Source organism: Lynx rufus, unplaced genomic scaffold (assembly GCF_022079265.1).
Source record: "Lynx rufus isolate CCGP_SWC_20201006 ecotype Redwood Valley unplaced genomic scaffold, mLynRuf1.p SCAF_6, whole genome shotgun sequence".
Taxonomy (NCBI): Eukaryota; Metazoa; Chordata; class Mammalia; order Carnivora; family Felidae; genus Lynx; species Lynx rufus.
This window is the reverse complement of record NW_025814878.1, coordinates 105,442,229-105,466,864: the sequence shown is the minus strand read 5'-3', so window position 1 is coordinate 105,466,864 and position 24,636 is coordinate 105,442,229. Positions and strand designations below refer to the sequence as shown.

The 24,636-nt window shown below is 39.1% G+C and overlaps 1 protein-coding gene across 5 annotated transcripts in view; it reads left to right on the top strand.

Annotated features, from left to right (window-relative positions):
• Positions 1–24,636, top strand: part of UBR2 (ubiquitin protein ligase E3 component n-recognin 2) — a 126,138-nt gene that overhangs the window by 92,729 nt on the left and 8,773 nt on the right. For 3 of the 5 annotated variants that reach the window (XM_047101343.1, XM_047101344.1, XM_047101346.1), the window contains exons 27-43: positions 2,665–2,774; positions 2,886–2,966; positions 3,288–3,466; positions 4,423–4,622; positions 6,633–6,726; positions 7,392–7,553; positions 9,011–9,114; positions 10,273–10,351; positions 13,311–13,459; positions 13,832–13,887; positions 15,973–16,069; positions 16,323–16,390; positions 17,626–17,761; positions 18,267–18,357; positions 20,439–20,569; positions 21,611–21,719; positions 24,142–24,198. In XM_047101343.1, the coding sequence (XP_046957299.1) occupies positions 2,665–2,774; positions 2,886–2,966; positions 3,288–3,466; positions 4,423–4,622; positions 6,633–6,726; positions 7,392–7,553; positions 9,011–9,114; positions 10,273–10,351; positions 13,311–13,459; positions 13,832–13,887; positions 15,973–16,069; positions 16,323–16,390; positions 17,626–17,761; positions 18,267–18,357; positions 20,439–20,569; positions 21,611–21,719; positions 24,142–24,198 (1,903 nt within the window). Of the gene's footprint in view, positions 1–2,664; positions 2,775–2,885; positions 2,967–3,287; positions 3,467–4,422; positions 4,623–6,632; positions 6,727–7,391; positions 7,554–9,010; positions 9,115–10,272; positions 10,352–13,310; positions 13,460–13,831; positions 13,888–15,972; positions 16,070–16,322; positions 16,391–17,625; positions 17,762–18,266; positions 18,358–20,438; positions 20,570–21,610; positions 21,720–24,141; positions 24,199–24,636 lie in introns of those variants that run through there. The other 2 variants (XM_047101345.1, XM_047101347.1) reach the window with 2 other exon arrangements.

Below are 24,636 nucleotides of genomic sequence, written 5' to 3'. Positions count from 1 at the left end.
TATTTACTTTAATATTTGCACACTTTTTAAAACCATTTGTTTTAGCCATCGTGTTTCTTCTCTAAGGAAAAGGTTTTCCTTTACTGATTTTCAAAATAAGCAGTTGGTCTAAAGTTGCCTTCAGTGGTGACAACTGTAAATCTTTTTTGTTTGCTTAGGACGGTTGTGTTTTTGGTTTTTAATATTACTCTTGGAGGGCACCTGGGTGGCTCAGTCTGTTGACTGACCAACCCTTGATTTCAGCTCAGGTCGTGATCCCAGGGCTTTGGGATTGAGCCCCGTGTCGGGCTCCGCACTGAGCGTGGAGTCTGCTTAAGAGTCTCTTTCCCTCTCTCCCTTTGCCCCTCTCCCCTGCTCACATGCTCATTTTCTCTCTCTAAAAAAAGAAAAAAATACTACTCTTTGATTTTTATTTATTCAGTGCTTTATAGTCACATATCAAGATTTCCTTTTTAAAATAGTTTCTTTTTGAAGCTTAAACTGCCAATCTTGGTCAGTGGGAATCTATTCAATTGGCTTCACTGTTCTTTTGACCCAAGCCCATTAGTATTTGCGTACCACATTGCTTTCTGGCACAAAAGATGCCCCAGGCACATTTGTGCTTTCCCTGCCCCAGACCTACAATCATCCATTTGCTGAGGTATTTTAAAGAATTTATGGTGGTATCCTGGGAGTGACAGTAGGTGTTATGACAGGAGTGGTCTTATTTGCTGCTAGTTCTCTATTTTTCCCCTTTTGCCCTCATCCAGGAAAGTGGGAGGAAGACAGGAAACTGCCTTTCCCCACTGAAGACTATGTTGTTAGGTGCCAGCCTTTCCCTATTCTTTTCTCTGTCTGTATTTCTTTCTATGGATTAGCATTGTATCTTGTGCCGTCTTTTTTTTTTTTTACTTCAGGATAACCACACAGAAAACTCCCTAATTTCATCCACTCATCACTATACAATCTCAGATTCTGTTTCTCTTTTTGTCTTTCTTTTCAATAATCATCATTTTCTCTGAACATTCTTTATATTTCTCTTTAAATTTTTTTAAATGTTTTTATTTATTTTTGAGAGAGAGAGAGAGACATAGTGTGAGTAGGAGAGATACAGAGAGAGAGGGAGACACAGAATCCAAAGCAGGCTCCAGGCTCTCAGCTGTCAGCACAGAGCCCGATACGGGGCTCGAACCCATGAACCACGAGATCATGACCTGAGCCAAAGTCGGACGCTTAACCGACTGCGCCACCCAGGCGCCCCTCCTTATATTTTTCTTTAAACATTTTATATAATTAAAACACACTCGGGGGGGCGCCTGGGTGGCGCAGTCGGTTAAGCGTCCGACTTCAGCCAGGTCACGATCTCACGGTCCGGGAGTTCGAGCCCCGCGTCAGGCTCTGGGCTGATGGCTCAGAGCCTGGAGCCTGTTTCTGATTCTTTGTCTCCCTCTCTCTCTGCCCCTCCCCCGTTCATGCTCTGTCTCTCTCTGTCCCAAAAATAAATAAAAACGTTGGAAAAAAAAAAAAAAAACACACACTGTTTAGGGGCACCTGGGTGGCTCAGTCGGTTAAGTGTCCGACTTCGGCTCAGGTCATGATCTCACAGTCTGTGAGTTCGAGCCCCGCGTCGGGCTCTGTGCTGATGGCTCAGAGCCTGGAGCCTGTTTCAGATTCTGTGTCTCCCTCGCTCTCTGACCCTCCCCTGTTCATGCTCTGTCTCTCTCTGTCTCAAAAATAATATACGTTAAAAAAAAAATTAAAAAAAAAAAACACACTGTTTAGAGTCAAATCCCTAAACTATAGCCACAGAACTTTAGATCTGAAAGAATATTAAAGAGTGCATAGTTTAGTCTCTTCCCCTCCTAGGAATATTTTGCCTAAATGGCAGCACTTAAAGAAAATCAAGACCTGGACATTTCTGACTATAAAACTAAATCAGCTAACATTAGATTAAGTATACTCTTGAGATTATGGATTTGACATGTATGTCTTTCCCTCAAATAAAAAATAACTTACAGGGGCGCCTGGGTGGCGCAGTCGGTTAAGCGTCCGACTTCAGCCAGGTCACGATCTTGCGGTCCGTGAGTTCGAGCCCCGCGTCGGGCTCTGGGCTGATGGCTCAGAGCCTGGAGCCTGTTTCTGATTCTGTGTCTCCCTCTCTCTCTGCCCCTCCCCCGTTCATGCTGTGTCTCTCTCTGTCCCAAAAATAAATAAACGTTGAAAAAAAAAAAAAACTTTAAAAAAAAAAATAACTTACAGAGAGAGAAATGGATTTTATTTTGAATCTAGGTTTTATTAAAAGACCAAAACACGTTGATATATTTTTACACACACACACACACACACACACACACCTGTAATCCAGCTCTTTTCTTAGACTTTGTAAAATCTGAGGTAGTCCTTTCAGCTGGGTTTTTATTTAATCTTGCTAAAAGCTATGTTAAAATAATCATTTGGTGTAAGATGCCCGTTTTGAATGATGAAAGCATTCTAGTTAACAATTTGTTTGAAAAGTACAGATACATTACATTCTTAAGAAATATTGAAAATCTCTAAAAAGCAGAGCTGTAATTAAATGATGGGCAGATGATGTTATAAGCAACTTTATTTATCTTCTCATGCACAGTAATAAGCACTGTGAAGTGGTAGCTGTTGTTATCGTGAGTTTTATTTTTTCTGCCTTAGAACCTGGTGAAGCCCCAAACAACTCTCCTAGCATACTGGCTATGCTGGAAACACTACAGAACGCTCCCTACCTAGACGTCCACAAAGACATGATTAGGTGGATATTAAAGGTAAAATTTCCTGCATCGCTCTGCTTTTTTGCAAGAAACATTCAGTGTTTGTTATCTTTAAATTTTGATAATATTTCATAGCTTCCAAATAACTGATCCTTTATGTCATAGACTTTTAATGCTATTAAGAAGATGAGAGAGAGTTCGTCCACCAGTCCCGTGGCAGAGACTGAAGGAACCATAATGGAGGAGGTATAAGAGGCAGCATGTGGTCCTACTGCAGCATGGTAGCAAGTTCACTATAAGTAATTTAACTTGTCTGCAATAAGTTGGTAGTTGATATTCACAAAAAATGTGAATTCCAAGAAACGTGCCACTATTTATTTATCTTTATTTGTTGTAGCAATTTTTTTTGCTCTGCCTTTTTTTTAACAGGTTAAAAAAATCTTTCGTTTAGATAAATGAGATTATAAAATAGTTTTTAGCCAGTATTTACAATAAAGATAGTTCTCCCTTGGGGTAAAAATGTGCATTTAGCATCTAATGGTCTAATTAAATGAAGCATAATTTCAGAGTTCAAGAGACAAAGACAAAGCTGAGAGGAAGAGAAAAGCCGAGATTGCCAGGCTCCGCAGAGAAAAGATCATGGCCCAGATGTCTGAGATGCAACGGCACTTTATTGATGAGAACAAAGAACTCTTTCAGCAGACTTTAGAACTGGATGCCTCTGCCTCCGCTGTTCTTGATAATAGGTAAAAAATAATCAACATTTTTTAATCTCTTGACCATTGGTTTCTCAACTAGAAAAGATGTTGCTTTTCTTCCTTAGAAGTATATTTTTGAGGTGCCTGGGTGGCTCAGTTGGTTAAGCGTCTGACTTCAGCTCAGGTCATGATCTCGTGGTTCGTGGGTTCGGGCCCTGCTCAGGCTCTGTGCTGACAGCTCGGAGCCTGGAGCCTGCTTTGGATTCTGTGTCTCCCTCTCTCTCTGCCCCTCTCCTGCTTGTACACTTTCTCAAAAATAAGCATAAAATAGGGGCTCCTGGGTGGCTCAGTCGGTTGAGCGTCCGACTTCGGCTCAGGTCACGATCTCACAGTTCGTGAGTTCGAGCCCCGCGTCGGGTTCTGTGCTGACAGCTCAGAGCCTGGAGCCTGCTTCACATTCTGTGTCTCCCTCTCTCTGCCCCTTCCCTGCTCATGCTGTGTCTCTCTCTGTCTCAAAAATAAACAAACATTAAAAAAAAATTTTTTTTAATAAATAAACATAACATATATATATATATTTTTTTTTTTTTAAAGAAGTACACTTTTAACCCTGAAGTACTTTAGAAAGGTTGGTAGGTAAATTTTACAGCTTCCAATTATAGGAATTACTCTTAGAATTTGAATTTATTGATATATGTTTATACATATATATCTGACTATAGATACCATGTTTCTGCTCAGGATGATGGGTCACACAGAACACCCTTGACAGTCATAAATGAATGAGTGCACTAGGGTCAGTTAAGTGAGTGTCTGGCTTCTGTGTTGCATATTGGATTGCTGTGAGGATTACAGGAGATGGTTTGATATATGTGAAAGACTTCTGCCGCTCAGATCATCAAAACCACATGTGTGGAATATGTACCTATCTGGAGTCCACTGTTTTATGATTAAATGGAAACTTCTTAGGCTCATTGATGAAACTCATACACTTTTTATTGCAGCCCTATGGTTTCAGATACGACACTTACAGCATTGGGCCCAGCACAAACTCAGGTCCCTGAACAGAGACAGTTTGTTACCTGTATATTGTGTCAAGAGGAGCAAGAGGTGAAGGTGGAAAGCAAGGCAATGGTCCTGGCAGCATTTGTTCAAAGATCAACTGTATTATCAAAAAACAGGAGTAAATTCATTCAGGATCCAGGTAAGTCATTCAAAGCTAGATCCTCTCCTCCCCCTTAATGACTGCCACTCAGGTGTGGCACAGAAATTTTATTAATCTAATAATAACTCTGTAGTGTTGGTGGTGTCTTAGGCAGCCTTACCATAGGCAGAAATTTTCCAGTTGACAGATGTGGAAACACTCCAGAAGGTTAACTATCAGTCCTGAATTACATAGCTGGTAAATAACAGATTCAAAAAAAAGCTTTTCTTTGTGATAGAACATTAACATACTTGGTACTTAACAGTCTTTCCCATTCTTTAGCACACTTGTAAAGTCCTAGTAATTAGTTGGCACCCTGAAATAATAATAATTTTGTCTCATGGATCGATCCAAAATGGAACCTCTTGGGAATGGTTGTGTGAGTTACATATGTGAGAAGCAGTCCTTGAGCCAGATTGTGATGTGAAGTAGTGATAATATCACGGATAGCGTTCCCCAGAAAGCAGATTCTTGAAGTAGAGATTACCGTGCAAGACATTTGCTTGGAAGAGCCTTGGAATCAACATCTCTGGATGGAGAGGAGGGAAGCAGGTTTGGGCAAAGGGAGAAGGTGAGCTTCAATGCAGTCCCCCAAAGGCCTCTTCCTACCCTATGGGAACTCTGGAGCTGGATGGCCCTTTGGAGGTGTCCTGAGTTGGAGCGAGGGGGACTGGTCTTTAAACCCCAACACTGATCAGTGACTGGTTGTGGGCCACCTCTGGAAAGAGGTGTGACTTTGAGTGAAGCAGTTGTCCCTTAAAGAGGAATAACAATTAAGTGCCCCCTTCCAACTGCTGAGGAACGAGTAGGCCATTCATTCCTCCAGGGGCATCTAAGCTGCACATTATTGTTTCCATCACAGACACTTTAATATCAATACTCTTAGATTTGTTTCTATGTGCATATGCCTCAAGACTTCCAGTAAACTTCTTGAGAGTAGAAGCTGTGTCTTAGGAATTTGCAAAACACTTATTTAGCAAGTGCCTTTTACATTGTAGAATTGAAAGCCCACTTATAGGATAGCCTTTTCTCCATAAGGAAAGTCTTCACAGTGTGGATCTCAAGCACCTAGTTGAGAAAGACTGATGTGCTTCATCTTAAAAAATGATCATTTCAACTAAGCGGTTTATAAATTTCATTCTAGGCCAAAGATAAAATTATCAATTTTATTTAATTAGTTCTTTTGTGAAGAAAAAACTTGGGCTGTCTATAAGCAGGTTTTCCAAATGCTTTCACAATTTATATCAGAAAAGATTGTATTTATGCTGTGACATTTGCACTGTTCTGGTATATAAGCCAAACTGAAACTTGAGTAATTGTTTGTAGAATGTTGTGGAATTTCTAAGATTACTAATTTACATAGAGAATTCCAAAAATTCCAAAAGCAGCCAGGCACCCATCTTATGTTTATATTCATGTTTTTATCTCCTTTGAATATAAAAAATTAGCACCAGAATGGAAGGCTCTGTCTGAATTACTCTCTTTCCCATCTGGGCTGCTGTCCTGGACATTTTGCTCCCCCTTTGGCTCTCCTTTGTGACTCTCCTTTGCATTAGTGTATTTAGGCAGACTCTCCCTTAGGGGGCGCCTCATTGCTGCCACAACACCTTTACTGTGACCCAGGTGTCCTAAAGTATTAAAGGCAGCCCAGTGAAGAATATTCCTCTTACCAGCTCAGGGCTTTTGGAGGGAATGGGAGTCTCTCAGTGCCCTGAAAGTGTGGAATGTTCAGAAGATTGGATGTACATAATACAGAACTCCAGTTTCAGTTAACAATTCAGGGATGTTTAATTTGCTCAGGATGATGAAAATTAGAGTCTTGCTTTCTCAATAATCCAGGGTCTTAAATAAATTACTAGTATCTCAAAGGAATAAACTAGCATTCCATTTCAAGTATGCGACCCCATATCAAGGATTTCACAATTTAAAGTTGTACATTTGTTATAGGAAGATTAAATGCTTGGTTTGTTTTGTTTTTTTTGTTTTTTGTTTGTTTGTTTTGTAATGCAGAAAAATATGATCCATTATTCATGCACCCTGATCTGTCTTGCGGAACACACACTGGTAGCTGTGGGCACATTATGCATGCCCATTGTTGGCAAAGGTAATTTATATTCTTAATATTAGTCAAGAGAAGCTTATCCGAAGCCTCGAAATTAACTTTTTAAATAAAGGAAATTTCATTCTAGAGAAAGGGAGAAAGAACTAAAGATGGTAAAGGAAAAACTGTATCACTGCCTGATAACAAAACTGAGTTGCTTTGTCATACGTGTTAAAGGAGTGACTTAGAAGCTTCATAGTATATCAGCTATATCTTTTAATATGGGGATCTGTGTGACCTAACAAACTGGATGAAGAACAAGATTTTTACGGTGGCATAAACCCTAGATGAGTAGTGTCTTCCCAGGGTGTGCACTCTTGATTCTAAAGGTGTTAGTAACTTGCCTTGTTACTTCCTGAGATTGTCGTGGCTCCCCGAACTAAGATGGGATCACCTTGAATTTGCTCTACTTTGGTACTTTCTATGCTTCTGCAAAACCAGCAAATCAGTATGATTATTCTGGCACTGTGCTCATTGAATGATCATGTACTTCCTCTAACAAGTAGCCACCAGCCCTGGGGAAGTGACAAGACAGCACAGGGACCAAGAAATTTGAAGATGTAAATTCTTGTATTGTGGAAACAAATTAGTTAAAACGTTGAAGCTTGTGGCTCTCATTGAAAAGAATTACCGTTGTTTTTGATACCTCATGTTCTCTAATTGTAAAGGTATTTTGATTCCGTTCAAGCTAAAGAACAGCGAAGGCAACAGAGATTACGCTTACATACAAGCTATGATGTAGAAAACGGAGAATTCCTCTGTCCCCTTTGTGAGTGTTTGAGTAATACTGTTATTCCTCTGCTGCTTCCTCCGAGAAATATTTTTAACAGGTAAGTTTGGGCTCATAAAACCTTTGTATTTAAGCAGTAGTTTCCTTTGAAGATAATGAGATAATTAAACCAGGGTGGGGGAAAAATCACTCTAGGTAATTGCATAATGTTGTCCAGATACTTTTTTATTTAGTCATTTCTTCTGGTAGACCAATGAAATAAGATTTTGGTTTTTAGAAAGAAACGGGCCAACATTTTGTAGTTTCTTGGTCATCCATGTACATCATAGAAGGTATAAAATTCCTGTGTGTTTATGAAAACTGTCTCCTTTGTTTCTAGGAGCCTACTTTAAATATTTTCCTCATACTTTGCAAGAGATGCCCAGGAAATTGATAGGCAGTAGAGGAACTGCTCAAATTGACTTTATTGACTACTCTAACAGTTAAATATAATTTTTTACAATCTTTTGGCTGACAGTACACCCTGAGGAGTTGGTCCGATAAATGCAAATCTACTAATGTTTTAAAATGGAACATTTTTGTTATTTCATAATCTCTAGGGTTTTTCTAGTTAATAGAAGCGTTGGGCATTGTTATTTCAGATGTGAATTCAATACCGTCTGCTATTCAAATCTGGTTTTTATTTACCCGTTTAGAATTGTGCTGTCTACCTTACATGCATAAATACTGATTCAAGTTTTGTGAATATGAATCAACTGTTAATTTCTGTGCTATGTGGATTCAATTCAAAATGAAGTTCTTTTCAATTTTAGGAATTCAAACTATGGTGTCTTAGTTTATGCTAGCACAAAATCTTCTTAAAATGCTATTCGATTTGAGTGTAAGCTCCTACTTTTTAATCATAACAGAATATCATGGTGACCTAATCTGCCTTTGAACTGAAAAATTAATCATTATTAGATTAATGCACATAAAAAGAAAAAAATTACCTTTGTTGTGTTTTACCCATCCCATGAAGGTCAATTACAACGTAGTCATGAAGAACACAGGCTTTTTTGGAGTCTGATATACCTGGATTTGAATGCCAGATCTGTCCTCTGTGTGGCCTTAGTCAAGTTTCATAGCTCTCAACCTCAATTTCCTCATCTGTAAAGTAGGGAAAATAATGTAACCTGTTTCATAAGATTATTGTGAGGATTAATTCTAATACTGTAAAATGCTTGTTAAGTGCCATATGTTAAACACTCAGTAAATACTAGTGGTGGTACTGTAATTGTGCTGTTTAAGAAATATTAGCAAATTCCAGTATTGTGAAAAAAGACATTTTTGACAAATAGTGTTATTAGCATCATAGTGACAGATAATACATTTTCATTTCCATTGGCAGGTAACTATTCTTATTTTTTTAAGGCAACAAATTTCCCCCTAGCTTTTTTTTTTTATATATATTTGAAGTGTGTTTAAATTATTAGGTCCATGATCATTTAAAGAATCTTTTTGTGTCATAAACTAAGCAACAGCAACAGGATACTAAACAGTCTGTATAATCTTTTCTAGCAGGTTAAGTATTTCAGACCAACCAAAACTGACTCAGTGGATTAGAACAATATCTCAGCAAATAAAAGCATTACAGGTTCTTAGGAAAGAAGAAAGTACTCCTAGTAAGTTCTGATAACTTGCTTTCATTTTTCCCCTAAAGTCTGAAATTATTGGAAAATGTAGTTTCAGAAGAAACTATTTAAGAATATTTCATTTTGGGGGAACCTGGGTGGCTCAGTTGGTTAAGCGTCCGACTTCAGCTCAGGTCATGATCTCGCAGGTTGTGAGTTTGAGCCCCGTGTCGGGCTCTGTGCCTAGAGCCTTCTTTGGATTCTGTGTCTCCCTCTCTCTCTGATCCTACCCCACTCATGCTCTGTCTCTCTCTCTTTCTCTCTCTCTCTCTCTCTCTCTCAAAAATAAACATTGAGATAGCTTACAAAAAAAAAAAAAAAGAATATTTTATTTTAAGTAGACTCCATGCCCAACATGGGGCTTGAACTCATGACCCTGAGATCAAGAGTCTCATGGCCTACCAGCTGAGCCAGCTAGGCACCCCTATTTAAGAATATTTTAAAAGTGAAACTTCTCATCTTAAAATTTGACTTATTTCCCCTCCCCTTTTTTTTGAGTGAGAGCACATGAGCCGAATTGAGGGGCAGAGGGAGAGAGAGAGAGCGTGTGTGTGAGAATCTTAAGCAAGCTCCGTGCTTAGTGCAGATCCCGATGCAGGACTTAATCCCATGACCCCAGGGGATCATGACCTGAGCTTACATCAAGAGTCGGACATTCAACATAAATACTTTTCACTTCTTCCCCCATTTTATTGAAGAGTTTCTGGGGGTGGGGAATGTAACTGAGTATTGCAGAGCCAGCTGTGGTTCTTGGTGGACTGACTCACTTTATTGTTGGCATTACCAAAGACCTCCCAAGTTTCATAAACATGTACTGCACTTAACGACCTGTGCTAAAGCCATCTGAGCAGAATTTATACCATTGGTTTTTATAGAAACAAAACAACATACTCTCCTTACCTTCCCTAGCTGTATTCTGGTGGCTATAATATTAGGAAAAGTGTAGTTGATCACAGAAGGTGCCTTGGTTAATCAACAATAGTATTTCTCATTCTCTGAATGTATCTCGTACCAGTCTTTATTAATGGAAATTTTTCCTGTCATTTTTTAAATTTCTTTGACCTATATTCAGAATAAAATTTATGAGTGACATTTATAGAAATGCTGTAGACTGATGAATAATAATGTAAAATGCTTATTTCTGTCTAGATACTGCTTCTTCAAAGAATTCAGAAAATCTAGATGAATTACAGCTTCCTGAAGGGTTTAGGCCTGATTTTCATCCTAAGTGAGTATATTATTTTATTTCTTTTAAATTTGTTCCACTTGAAGTGAAAAATATAGTGGTTAGAATATGATTTGTCAAGCTAGGGAGCAAAATATTATGGGACATTGATCTTGAAATCTGAGGTTTAAACATTACATGATATTTATTGCGAGTTTATTGATAGAAACCAGTAAAGTGTAAATTCTAGAGCTAGACTGCTTGATTCAATTCCCAGCAGCACTACTTACAAGCTGGGTGACTTTTTTCAAATTGCTTGACTTCTGTGTACCTCAGTTTCCTCATCTGTAAAGTACAAGTACTAATATCTATCTCATAAGTGTTGTGACATAATACATGTAAAGCCACCTGGATGCTGTCCCTGGCATAGTAACTCAAGAAAAACAGTACTGCAGGAGTGTTGATGCATAGGGGCACTACTTGCACCCCAATGTTTATAGCAGCACTTTCAACAGTAGCCAAATTATGGAAAGAGCCTAAATGTCCACTAACTGACTAATGGGTAAAGAAGATGTCGTTTATATACACAATGGAATACTACTTGGCAATGAGAAAGAATGAAAACTGGCCATTTGTAGCAACGTGGGTGGAACTGGAGAGTGTTCTGCTAAGTGAAATAAGTCAGGCAGAGGAAGACAGATACCATATGTTTTCACTCATATGTGGATCCTGAGAAACTTAACAGAAGACCATGGGGGAGGGGAAAGGGGAGGGAAGTTACCGAGAGGGAGGGAGGCAAACCAGAAGAGACTTAAATACTGAGAACAAACTCTGAGGGTTGATGGGCATTGAGGAGGGCACCTGTTGCGATGAGCGCTGGGTGTTGTATGGAAACCAATTTGACAATAAATTATATAAAAAATTTTAAAAAATAAAACTTAAGACAACTAGTTTAGCTTTGAATAAACATATAATAAAGACACGTAAACTTGAAGAAAAAAAAACAGTACTAAAAAGCTTAAATAGAGAAAACATTATTTCTTTGCCTCCTACTTCCCCTACCCTCACCCCCATCGCCAGTCCTATGATTTGTTTGTTTCTTCCACCATTTACTTCCATATATCTAGTTAAAATGAGTAGTTGACTGACTCTTGATTGATCATTTTTAAGCAGTTTTCTTTCTGTTGCCTGGCAATTTAGAATTCATCTCTTACCTCTGCCCTGTCTACTGCTCTTCACCGGTGTCCAAGTAGAGTTATTTCATAATTTTTAGTTAAATCAGTTGGCAGTTTTACATTATAATTATTTCTACTGGTAGAAGATACATGTTGTTATTTTATTTCCTTTCTTTTATATAATTGTCTCTTTCTGGTGGTTAATGATCACCTTATTTTTTTCATGTACTTGGTTTTCTATGTGTGTATTACTTCCCACCCCTGCCCCCCACCCATAGTGTAATAGATCTGTCAGATGTCTAGCAGTAGCTTTTGTAACTGCTCAGGTGCATCAGATGATCTTCTATCCTAGAACTTCCTCCCCCCAGCCTACCCCCCCCCCCCCCCCCCCCCCCCCCCGCCTCCCGGAGCCTCTCTCTGCCTGCACTGATCAGGACGAGGCACAGCTGTCACCCTGAGACTTCCCCTGGCCATGCCCCTCTTAATTTACTCCCTTGTTTTGCATAGGTGCACTCTCCAGCAGATTCCTAAGAAAGGGTGCCTGGGTATTAAATTTTCATGTCTGAAAATACATTTACTTATCCAGATGCTTAGTTTATGGCTAGGATATAGAATTGTAGGTTAGAAGTAATTTTTCATCTAGATTTTGAAGGCATTGTTTTCTAAATTCTCGCCATCTGTCAAGAAATTAACATTATTCTGATTCCTGTTCCTTTGTAACTATTACTTCTGGAAACTGTTGGGATCTTCCCTTTAATTCCCAGTGCTCTAAAATTTTTCTGTGATGTTCCTTGGTATATGAATCTTTTTTTCACTCATTTTGCTTCATTTTCAGTAGACTCTGAAGATACATATCCTTCAGTTACGAGAATTGTTCTATATTTCTTAGACAATTTTCTCCTTTTGATTTTTCTGTTCTTTGAGATAGTCCTGCTGTTAGCTCTCTGTTGGCCCTCTTGGACTGATCCTCTGAGAAATTTATCTTGCAAGTTTGCTGGTTTCTATACTGTCTTTGTTATCTGTGCATTCTTTTTTTTCTACCGGTTTGTTTTGGTTTATCTCTTTGGTCTTTGATTCTTTCCTTAAATGTTTACTGGTCCTCGGGTGACTATTCAAGAATAAGTCACTGGAAAGCTCATTGGATACCTGGTGGGCAGGTTGAAATTTGCTGACCTGTAAACTTCACAGTGAAATGATCAGGCCCCCACCAGTCTTTTGTGTGGGATCCCCAAATGCCAATGTGTAAAACGGCTTCCACCTGAGGATTCTTCACTGGAGAAACTAAAATCTATGGCAGTGGGTATGCATTGCCAATGTGCTTATGATGGAGAAAGAGGTCAAGGGTCCTTTTTTAAGATTCAGTATGTAGACTTTCACCAAATACCTTGTTTTCAGCCCTGGGCCTCCCCCCCTGCCAACCACAATAAAGTATAACTCCTCTCACACAGGGATAGTTTGCATGTCTTTAATTCCTGCTTTGCACACACTATCTCTAAATAGTTTAAGTGGTTCAATTCCAACATAGCAAATGGCTGTTAAGAAACTAAACCATTTGAGGGGTGTCTGGGTGGCTCAGTCAGTTAAGCATCTGTCTCAGGTCATGATCTCATGGTTCGTGGGTTCGAGCCCTGTGTCATGCTTTTAACATGCTGATAGCTCAGAGCCTGGAGCCTACTTCAGATTCTGTGTCTCCCTCTCTCTCTGCCCCTCCCCCTGCTAGCACCCTGTCTCTCTCTCTCTCTCTGTGTCTCTCAAAAATAAACATTAAAACAAAATAAAAAGAAACTAAACCATTTAATTAATGTGAGCACATTATTTTGAGCTAATTATATACATGTTCACTGCAGGAACCCCTATTCTGAGAGCATAAAAGAAATGCTAACAACATTTGGAACTGCTACTTACAAGGTGGGACTGAAGGTTCATCCCAATGAGGAGGATCCCCGTGTGCCCATAATGTGTTGGGGTAGTTGTGCATACACCATCCAAAGCATAGGTAAGAGATTTATAGTTGTGTCTTGCTGTAAATCACAAGTGTATGCTAAGATGCATTATGTGTAAGAGCCTGTATTTAAATGAGGTGTTTAAAGTGGCAACAGCATGAAGAAACAGCATAAAGATTTCAAAGCAGGCAGTGTATACTGACAAACCATTAGACTGATAGTTTATAAATTAAGCACAGCAACAGAGAACTCATTTTGGTGGTGGTTATAGCTTCTTGTTGGTTGAGGGGTTGTGTTTTCATTTTTACTTTTTCATCCAGAGTTAATTCTTGTGAAACGACTTAAAGATTTCACAACCTGACAATATCGTGCTTTCAAACATGCATAACATCAGATTTATCATCTTAACCATTTTTAATCCGCAGAAAGAATTTTAAGTGATGAAGATAAACCATTATTTGGTCCTTTGCCTTGCAGACTGGTGAGTTGTTGGTTTATTCAGTGCACGGAGTGGTGGAGTGGGAATTCAGTGGGTCTGCTTGTCTGTAATCTGAAGAACTTGAACTGGTTGTTTAAGGATAGGTTCACTTCTTTCATAGTAAAACTCATTTTTAAATTTTTTTTTAGTACGTTTATTTTATTTTATTTTTTTTCAATATATGAAGTTTATTGTCAAATTGGTTTCCATACAACACCCAATGCTCATCCCAAAAGGTGCCCTCCTCAATACCCATCACCCACCCCCCCACCCCCCATCAACCCTCAGTTTGTTCTCAGTTTTTAAGAGTCTCTTAAAACCCATTTTTTTATAATGATACGAGAATTCTTTATGATTTTCTTTTAAACAGAGTTGAGCTCTTTTCATCCAGAGATCTTAGTTAAAGACATGAAAAGTGGGAAAAAACTAAAAACCATTCTAGTTCTTGAATTTTTAATGCTGTAATTAGAAATATAAAACAGAACACACCCTCTACCACACTTGACTGCCTTTTATGAGCAACATGTAAATAAGATTAATGTCGAGACAGTATAGTTAATGCTGAGAAAAGTGAGGAAGGAATATACAAAGCTTGCTAATTTTTACTGTGTAGTTAGTATCACTGCCGGCTATTCAAGTTTAAAATCATAAAACTGCCCTTAAGAGCAAAATCATATCAATTTATTCATATAGTCCACCTGGGGAGATTAAAAAATGCCTAGGCTCTACATGGGTCAATTAAATTAGAGTCTCTGGAGAGACTCTGGAGAGTCTTCACCTCTGCTACAGTGCCCTCAGCAGACTCCTCCTCTTTATGATGGCTCTTCAAGCTTTGGCTTCCCTGGGAAACCTCAGAGCCATGCTCTGTGAGTGGGATATCCCTCTTCTGTGGTACTGCCTCCTTCAGTTGTCTCTTCCCCCATTCCTTCCCCTTCCTCTCTAGTCCCCACACACACACACATTCCTCCCCCTCCAGCCAGGGCTGTAGCTCCTTGAGTGCAGGAGGAGTGGGGTGAGTTTTCATTTTAAGATCCTCAAAACCAAGACTAATGCATAACAGGTCCTCAATACCTGTTGAACCAAACAACATTACAAAAAAATTGGAAAATAGAGAATGAAGCAGGAAAAAACTATCAACACACCACTTGTCTTTTTCATTAGTGTGTCTAAACTTGATTAATTTTGTTCCAGCTATATTCTGCACTTCACATCAAGAATTTTCTCATTGCTGCTGCCTAGTCCCCCTAACAGTTTTTGATGGTTGCAGACACCTTGATTTGTTACATCCATCTTCTTGCCCATAGTTTTCCCAGTATTTAGAGGATTTCCCACATTTTACAGCATCTCTTTAGAATAAATATAAAGAAATACTGCATCACATTCTTGAGAGTCTTTGTTGTTTACTATTTGTTTTGATGCATGTATCCTTTTCCATAGAGAACCAGCAGCTTGGCTGTAAGGAGGTAGCTTTGGTTTATTCTGCATACAATTAGATATTCCCCATTCCATTCATTCCATGTTAGAGACAGGTCATTACGGATGTCACGGATTCTGTGCCATACCAGCTAGAACGATCCTAGAGAGATCTCATGTGAATCCAGCTTTGCTTTGACTAGCTGTGCTTTGAACTAGGATTCCTGAAAGGAGAGAATTATAGTTGACCCTTGACAACACGGGTTTGAACTGAACAGGTTCACTTATATATGGTTTTTTAACATACATACATACGTATACACATACATATACAGTATATATATATATACGTATAAACACATACAAAATGTGTATATAACACATACAGAAATGTGTTAATTGTTTATGTTATCAGTACGTATACATATATACACATACAAAATGTGTATATAACACATACAGAAATGTGTTAATCAACTGTTTATGTTACCAGTAAGGCTTCTAGTCAACAGTAGGCTATTAGTTGTTAAGTTTTGGGACAGTGACAAGTTATATGCAGGTTTTCAACTATGGGGGGAGCGTGGTTCAACTCCCCCAATCCCCACATTGTTCAAGGGATCAAACGTACTTCATATGCTGGCTTCTTTGTTAATTGCATCTATCTCTTTATTTCAGGATGACTGTCTTAGGTCACTAACAAGGTTTGCTGCAGCACATTGGACAGTGGCATCACTTTCAGTGGTTCAGAGACACTTCTGTAAACTTTTTGCATGTGAGTATTAACATGTGTACCATATATGTTACAGTAATTTCTCATCTGTGATTTCATTTTTGGAGGTGCAACTTTCTTCATTATGAAAAATATTTTGGTAATACTGTTTGCCTTATGTACAAGTTCTAGCTTATAAGTTCATATATATCTTATAAAGAGATGAATATAAACTAGGGTATATGCATTTTAAAAATAATGTAATGCTTATGTTGGCATATGAGGTGTGCTAATGTATTTTTCTTTAACCATTTAGCATTGGTGCCAGATGACAGCCATGGAGACCTTCCATGCATATTAGATATCGACATGTTTCATTTGTTGGTGGGTATCTTGTGACTTGTGTTTGAAGTTCTTTATCTTACTATATAATTATACCTTAGATTTGGTGAGTAGTGTAAAGGCAGACAGGAGAAGTTGTCATCTGTCATTCTTACTACTTCTGAGTATAGTTCTTTTCCAAAAGAAAATGTTAAGGAATGTAGTTGAGAGGCTTGACCTCTCTTATTTTGCTTTGTAACTGAGGTCAGTAATTTGACCTCGTTATGTTTTTAACCTATAAAGAAATAGAAGTAACACTAGTAATGTAAGGTCAGGCTGCTGCTGACCCATACAGTGTTTTGGGGCAGATGAATCCTGTGGTCATGTTACTTAGCAACAGACAGCCCTTTTTTGTGATTTAAGGAGAGCTGTTTCTTCTGAGCAGGTGTAGTCTAGTACCAAGGCACACCATTGGCCAAGCAGTGGGTGGCTCACTTTCAGCCCCACCTCAACTGGGTCCCCTTACATGGGACACTGAGTGCACCCCCACACATAGCAACCCCACGTGCTGTCCCCTTAACCTTTTGGGGCATCAGATTCTGAACCTTTAAGTTGGTTAGTACCTATCTCATATGATTGTGTCCGAACTCAATGGAAGGAGCAATGTGAAGAGCCTAGAGCAAGGTGTCCCTAGTAAATGTTAGCCATTGTTACTGTTTCCATTGCTCCTGTGAAGACCACCACCACTAGCACCACTCATCTAGGCAGCAGGAGGCTAACAAGAGAACTGGCATCTACTGTACCTGACCGTTTTCACATCCATTCTCAGTTAGCCCTTATATCCTTACTGCTGTGGTATTAAGAACATATATATATTATCTCTAGTTTACCTGCAGGGAAACTGAGGCTCAAGGTGTTATCTAAAAAGCTCATAAAAAGAGCTGGGATTCATATCTAGATTTTTGTATATCTCAAATCCGTGTTTTTTTCCACTACTTACTCCCTAGAAAGATTTCAAGTGTTACCTTTATTACTACTAATAAGGTCAGTATTAGGGAATCACTGGGCCTGTGAAATGATGGTGCTTGTGAAGAGCCCATTAGTCTGTATGTCATTTCATTTCGCCAGTCCCAGTGGAATTTCTAAGATGTGTACCCTTTAAGAACAACGATTCTGGGGGCGGGGGGGGGGGGGGGGCAGGGGGCTGAGCTCCGAAGGGGATCATGTTAAGAAACTGGAAATGTCTTCAGCCGTGGAAGGAAAGGTGACCTGTCTGACCATCAGCATCTGGTATCTAGGTGGGCTTGGTGCTCGCTTTCCCCGCGTTGCAGTGTCAGGATTTTTCTGGGATCGGCCTTGGCACTGGAGACCTTCACATTTTCCATCTGGTCACTATGGCACACATCGTGCAGATCTTACTTACCTCGTGTACAGGTAACTCCTCTTTGTCAGATTCTTGAAGGAGGAAGTACTTGAGTTTTCTCGATTAAACAAAAAAAAGAAGAGGAAGAGGTGCCTAGGTGAGAATAATGCGTAGATTATAATTAGGCTACTTCTTTTTGCTGTTCACCCTCATGGGGAAAGTTTTCAAACAAATTCCTTTCTCCTATTAAAATCCCCTAGCAGTGTGACTGTTCTTACTCTTTATTTCATAAGTTTAGCTAATAGTTGAGTGCCACAGAATTGTTTAGCTGATTTTACTCACAGCCTGCTGCCTGGCACGCTGAAGTACATCGGCTTCCTCTCCTAAAGCCTACTGGCTCCTCGTTAGGACGGAGAGTGACGCTGCTCACACCTGAGGGGTTAAAGTTCTTTGTATTTTGTGCACGGATTTTCATGTATGTGTTAAGTGCATGAATATATGTGAGTGCTGAAATAATGCGGTCATTCATCCATTTAATAAGCAGATATGGAGTACTGATATTTCCATATGTTTCAGAAGAGAATGGCATGGAACAAGAAAATCCTGCCGGTGAAGAAGAATCAGCAGTTCTTGCTTTGTATAAAACACTTCACCAGTGCACAGGAAGGTGAGGTCATAATCCTTACATGATAACAGTTTCCCAAATATGAGTAGGTGATAGCATGAAAACGGAATTCATTTGTTAAAAAAAGGGAAATTGCTGCCTGTTGACATGTTTAAAAGAGAAGATGAGGCAGTGATCCCCAGGACTTCTAAAAATTTTTTTTAACTTTTTTTTTTTTTTTAATGTTTATTTTTGAGAGAGAGTGTGAGCCGGGGAGGGGCAGAGAGAGAGAGAGAGAGAGAGAGAGAGAGAGAGAGAGAGAGAGAGAGGCACAGAATCCGAAGCAGGCTCCAGGCTCTGGGCTGTCAGCACAGAGCCCAATGCGGGGCTCGAACCCACGAACCATGAGATCGTGACCTGAGCCGAAGTCGGACGCTTAACCTACTGAGCCATCCAGGCACCCCAAGAAATTTTAATATACTAACATGATTGGAAGTCACTGAGAAAGGAGTAATATGCAGAGCTTCCCACATGTATTTGGCCACGGAACCTTCTTTTGCTCAGAGGATCTGGCAAAGTACTATTCTAAAGTATATGTTGTCTTGTTAGGAATTTTATTTTATTTTATTTTTTTAAATGTTTATTGTTGAGAGAGACGAAGAGAGCGGGAGAGGTACAGAGAGAGGGAGACACAGAATCTGAAGCAGGCTCCAGGCTCCCAGCTGTCAGCACAGAGCCTGACGCAGGGCTTGAACTCACCACGAGATCATGACCTGAGCTGAAGTTGGACGCTTAACCAAGTGAGCCACCCAGGCACCCCAGATATTTTTAAAGTAATACGTAGGACTGGCCAGAGTGCAAGGGAATTATTAGAAATCCATGTATTGTTGGAGTCATTGTGATTTGTTACAGCAGTTTCCTTAGCTTTTTAACAGTGTCTGTTAAACAGGTCATAATCTCATGGTTTGTGAGCTTGAGCCCCACATCGGGCTCACTACTGTCAGCACAGAACCCGCTTCAGATCCTCTGTCCCCCTCTCTCTGCCCCTCCCTTGCTTGCATATGTGCACGCTCTCTCTCTCTCTCTCTCTCTCTCTCTCTGAAAAATAAACATTAAAAAAAATGTATGCCAAGGACCCTGATGTTTATTCTTGGACTGAGTTATCCCATTTCTGAGAGTACATGCTAATAATGTATTATGAGAATAATGCTAATAATTCAACATGTAGAAAAACATACAGGCGGGGCGCCTGGGTGGCTCAGTTGGTTAAGTGACCGATTTCAGCTCAGGTCATGATCTCACGGTTTGTGGGTTCGAGCCCCTTGTCGGGCTCTGTGCTGACACCTGAGAGCCTGGAGCCTGCTTCAGATTCTGTGTCTCCCCCTCTCTCTGCCCCTCCCCTGCTCACGTTCTGTGTCTCTCTGTCTCTCAATAATAAATAAACATAAAAAAAAAAAAAAGAAGAAAAACCTATAGGCATAAAGATGTACACTCTGATATTGTTATATTAGCAAAGAATTTAAAGCAATTGCAGTGCAGAGGAATAATTTGCTGTAGATTATGTATTCCAGAATATTACAATCCTAAAAACAGTTATGGTTTATGATGTTCTGAAAAACAAGCTGATTTTAAATTTTATGTTACAGTTAGAGCTATGTAAGACATAAATGAGTGTGAAAATAGTTTGCCAGAATAATAGTGTTGATAAAAGGTTCTAGAATAGTGGATAGTTTTTTATTTCACAGATATTCTGTCTATATAGCTATATTACTTTCATAAAAAATTTTTTAATGTTTATTTATTTTGAGAGAGAGCACAAGCAGGGAAGGGGCAGAGAGAAAGAGACAGAATCCTAAGCAGGTTCTCACTGTCAGCACGGAGCCAATGCAGTACTCGATCTCACGAACATTAAGAGTCGGACGCTTAACCAACTGAGCCACCCAGGCACCCCTACTTTTATAAATTTTAATAACAGCATTGAAGGCTATAGCATTATTTATACCAGACATCCTGTAATGGGGCTGCCCACTTTTTTAAGCCTCTGTTCCACTGATGCCAAATAGCAGTTGTCCCTGTTCTTATACTGTTCCAAAACTAGAATGACCTTTTCTCATTAGGTTTCCCAATTATTTTTCTCTTTTTAGTGCCTTGAGAGAAACACCGTCTGGCTGGCATCTGTGGAGGAATGTCAGAAATGGAATCATGCCATTCCTGAAGTGTTCTGCTTTGTTTTTTCATTACCTAAATGGAGTTCCTTCCCCACCTGAAATTCAAGGTAATTTCTACTTTCTTTCAAAGTGTGAGAAAGGTATGTAGTCTTTCACTCCAGCAGTTTATAATTAAGGTGCCTTATCAAAATGAAAACTTAGAACGTAGCTAATTGACTGTGGTGATGTGCACCATTATAGAATAAAAATGCATATTTATGTATAGGTCTGATTTTATTTGGATCTCAGTAGTAAGTGTACTATTTTTGTACATTATTTTGTCCTATTTTTGTACATTTACATGTACAATACATTCGTTTGGCTTTCAGATGTTAAAATGTTCAATTTTATGTTACTTGTAACCTGGGTTCTTCAGATAATAAAAGAGGAAAACTCACAACGTCAAATGTTTCTTGACTTGAAATGTGTGGCATTAATGTTCAGAATACCCCTAATTACGCATATGTGATTTTAATGTAGGAATTCATTTGCTATTTTCAGTTGATTCCTATGTTCTGTTTTGATTCATTTCACAAAAGTGTAGTACAAAGGCAGACTTGAAGTTTATGGTCTTTGTACCTCATAGTGCCTGGCGCAGGGCCTGGGGAGCCGCACGTAAGGCTGCCCTCTCAAAGTCCGTTGACCAGCAGCTTCGTCCAATGAATAGTGTAGACTTCCTAATCATTTGCAGCGATGATTAAAGACAGTGCTTAAATCCATCTCTCATGATAAAATCATCTCCTGTTTCTGCACCGCTTTCTACTTTTCCAGAGCACCCGTGTGTTATGACTGTCACTTAATGCTCACACATAACCCCAGTGAGGTAGATCGTGCTGGTCACCATTTTGCAAACGGCAAAACTGAGTTACCAAGAAATGGTGACCAGTTTGGCGTGGGAGTTGTCTGGCTCCACTCTCAGCTGTGTCATTTCCTGTGGACCCCTTCCACGTGCCCTCTTGTGAACTTCTACCAGTTATGTATCTAGTAAATTCAAACTCTTTCATTGTGCCCCCCTTTTTTTTTTTTCTTTAAGCTCTGCTCTTGTTTACTCTCCTACAGGATCTACTCTTAGTTGTTATATGCATCACTCTTTTCTTCTCCATTTGCAGTTTCTGGAACAAGCCATTTTGAACATTTGTGTAACTACCTTTCCCTGCCAAACAACCTCATTTGCCTTTTTCAAGAAAACAATGAGATAACAAAATTACTGATTGAAAGGTAATGATTACACACTCTTCTTCCATTAGATTGAATAGTTCTAAGGAAACAAACTTAGATTTATCACATATTACAAAATTCTCAGATAGTGAGCCTGTGTGATCGATCAGTCTGTGTGATTTATTCTATAATGATTCTATAATGATTAGGCCTTCTTAGTTAACAATTTACCTTTGTGGTTAGGTTTTTGCCAAGCTAGTGAATAGCATAAGCAGATTTGTTTAGAAGGAGAGTAGTGGTAGAAATGTTTATTTCCTTATATTAACTTACTTGTTAAGGATTCTATTGTGTAGATTTTTGGAACTGAAAAACCTTGAGGGTTATCTAGTCCAGTACCGTCACTTTATATTCGAGAAAATTGAAGTCTAGAGAAAGTTACTTGTCAATCATGTCAAGTTAGTTAAGATGAAAATTTGGCTCTTTTACCCATAGAATGGGAAATATTGGCATGTCATATATCTGATACAGGATTAGTATTCAGAATGTATGAATATATGGCCAGAATTCTTACATCCCAACAAAAACGCAACTACCCATTTTTTTAATGTTTATTTATTTATTTTGAGAGAGAGCACGAGCCAGGGAGGGGCAGAGAAAGGGAGAGAGTCCCAAGCAGGCTCCGTACTGTCATCATGGAGCCCGACCCAGGGCTCGAACCCACAAACTGTGAGACCATGACCTGAGCCCAAATCAAGAGTTGGACACTCAACAGACTGAGCCACTCAGGTGCTCCAAAGCAACTACCCATTTAAATAGAAGCAAAGGAGTTCTCCAGAGAAGATACACAAATGGCCAATTAAGCACACAAAAAGATGCTCAACAGCACCGGTCATTATGGAAACAAAAAAAGAACCACAGTGAGGTACTACTTCACACCTATTAGGATGGCTATAATCAGAAGGCAGACAACAATAATACATGTTGATTGGTGAGGATGTCAATAAATTGAAATCCATGTGCATTGCTGATAGGAATAGAAAATAGCACAGCTGCTCTGGAAAATAATATGGCAGTTCCTCAAAGAGTTAAACATAGAATTATCATATGATCCAACAATTTAACTTCTAGGTATATATTGCAAAAGAATTTCAAACAAAGACTCAAGTAGATACTTGTACAACCATGTTCAGAGCAGCATTATTCTTGGGAGACAAAAGGTAGAGCAGCCTAATTGTCCAACAGCAGATGAGTAGGTAAATAATATGTAGTTTACATACAGTGAAATATTACTCAGCTTAAAAAGGAAGGAAATTCTGACTCCTACTACAACATGGATGAATTCATCTCAAAAACATGCTAAATGAAAAAAGCCAGTCACAAAAGAAAAAATACTGTGTATTTCCACTTATATGAAGTATCTACAGTAGTCAAATTCGTAGAGACAGAAAATAGAATGGTGGCTGCCAGAGGCTGGAAGAAGGGAGGAACAGGCTAGTGTTTAACAAATACAGAATTTCGGGATGCCTGGGTGGCTCAGTCAGTTTAGTGTCCGACTTCGGCTCAGGTCATGATCTCGCGGTCCATGAGTTCAAGCCCCATGTCGGGCTCTGTGCTGACAGCTCAGAGCCTGGAGCCTGTTTCAGATTCTGTGTCTCCCTCTCTCTCTGACCCTCCCCCGTTCATGCTCTGTCTCTCTCTGCCTCAAAAATAAATAAATGTTAAATAAAATCAAAACAAAATAAAATAAAGTAAAATAAAATAAAATAAAATAAAATAAAATAAAATAAAATAAAATAAAATAAAATAAAATAAAATAAAATAACAAATATAGAATTTCATTTGGGAAAGTTGAAAAAGTTCTGGAGATGAGGCTCCTGGGTGGCTCAGTCGATTAAGCATCCAACTCTTAATTTCCGCTGAGGTCACAGTTCATGAGTTCACACCCCTCACCAGACTCTGTGCTGACAGCATGGAGCCTACTTGGGATTCTCTGTTTTCCTCTCTCTCTGCTTATCTGTGTCTCTCTCTAAATAAGTAAATAAACATTTAAAAAAAAAAGTTCTAGAGATGAATGGTAGTGATGGTTGCCCAATAATGTGAATGTACTTAATGCCATAGACTTGCACACTTAAAAATGGTTAAAATGGTAAGTTTTATGTCATGTATATTTTGCCATAATTTAAAAAGAATTTAATAGGAGTATTCTAACTCCAAATACTAAAAGGTTGTCATTAATGCATACTGGTTTTTCCAGAGTGTCCCAAATTAGTGGGGTGATAGTTAGGCTTTAAGAAAATCACAGGTCATATTCTTCTGATTTTAGAAGTTGAAGCAAAATACGTATTCCTCCAAGCTTCTTTTGATGCAGTAGATATATGAAGGCAAGAAGGTTTATTTTTCTCTTACTGGATTTAGAGAGGAAAAAATTCTAGTTCTAACCCTTCAAAAGTTAAGTGTTTTTTTTTTTCTATTTACTTTGAAGTTGGTGTCATCACATTGAAGTTAAAAGATATCTAGAAGGTGAAAGAGATGCTATAAGGTAAGTTAAAGATTATCAAAGATTGGGGGCGCCTGGGTGACTCAGTCGGTTAAGCATCCAACTCTTGATTTCGGCTCAGGACATGATCTCACAGTTGGTGAGTTCGAGCCCCTCGTCGGGCTCTGTGCTGAGAGCACAGAGTCTGCTTGGGATTCTCTGTCTCTCTTTGCCCCTCCCTCCCTCCCTCCCTCTCTCTCGCTCAAAAAAAAAGATTATCAAAGACTTGGTTGGGTGGTGAGAGGTAGGCAACAAGCAGGTTGTAAGTGTGCCATTCCTTTAAAATTGACCTCCCAGACCTTTATAAAGTGATTCCAGGAGGTAGAACATCCTGCTTTCATACTTTTTTCTTCTTAGTCTAACAAGAGTTTATAAAAGAATCAGATTTATGAGGAGCGCCTGGGTGGCTCATTCGGTTGAGCGTCCAGCTCTTGATTTCAG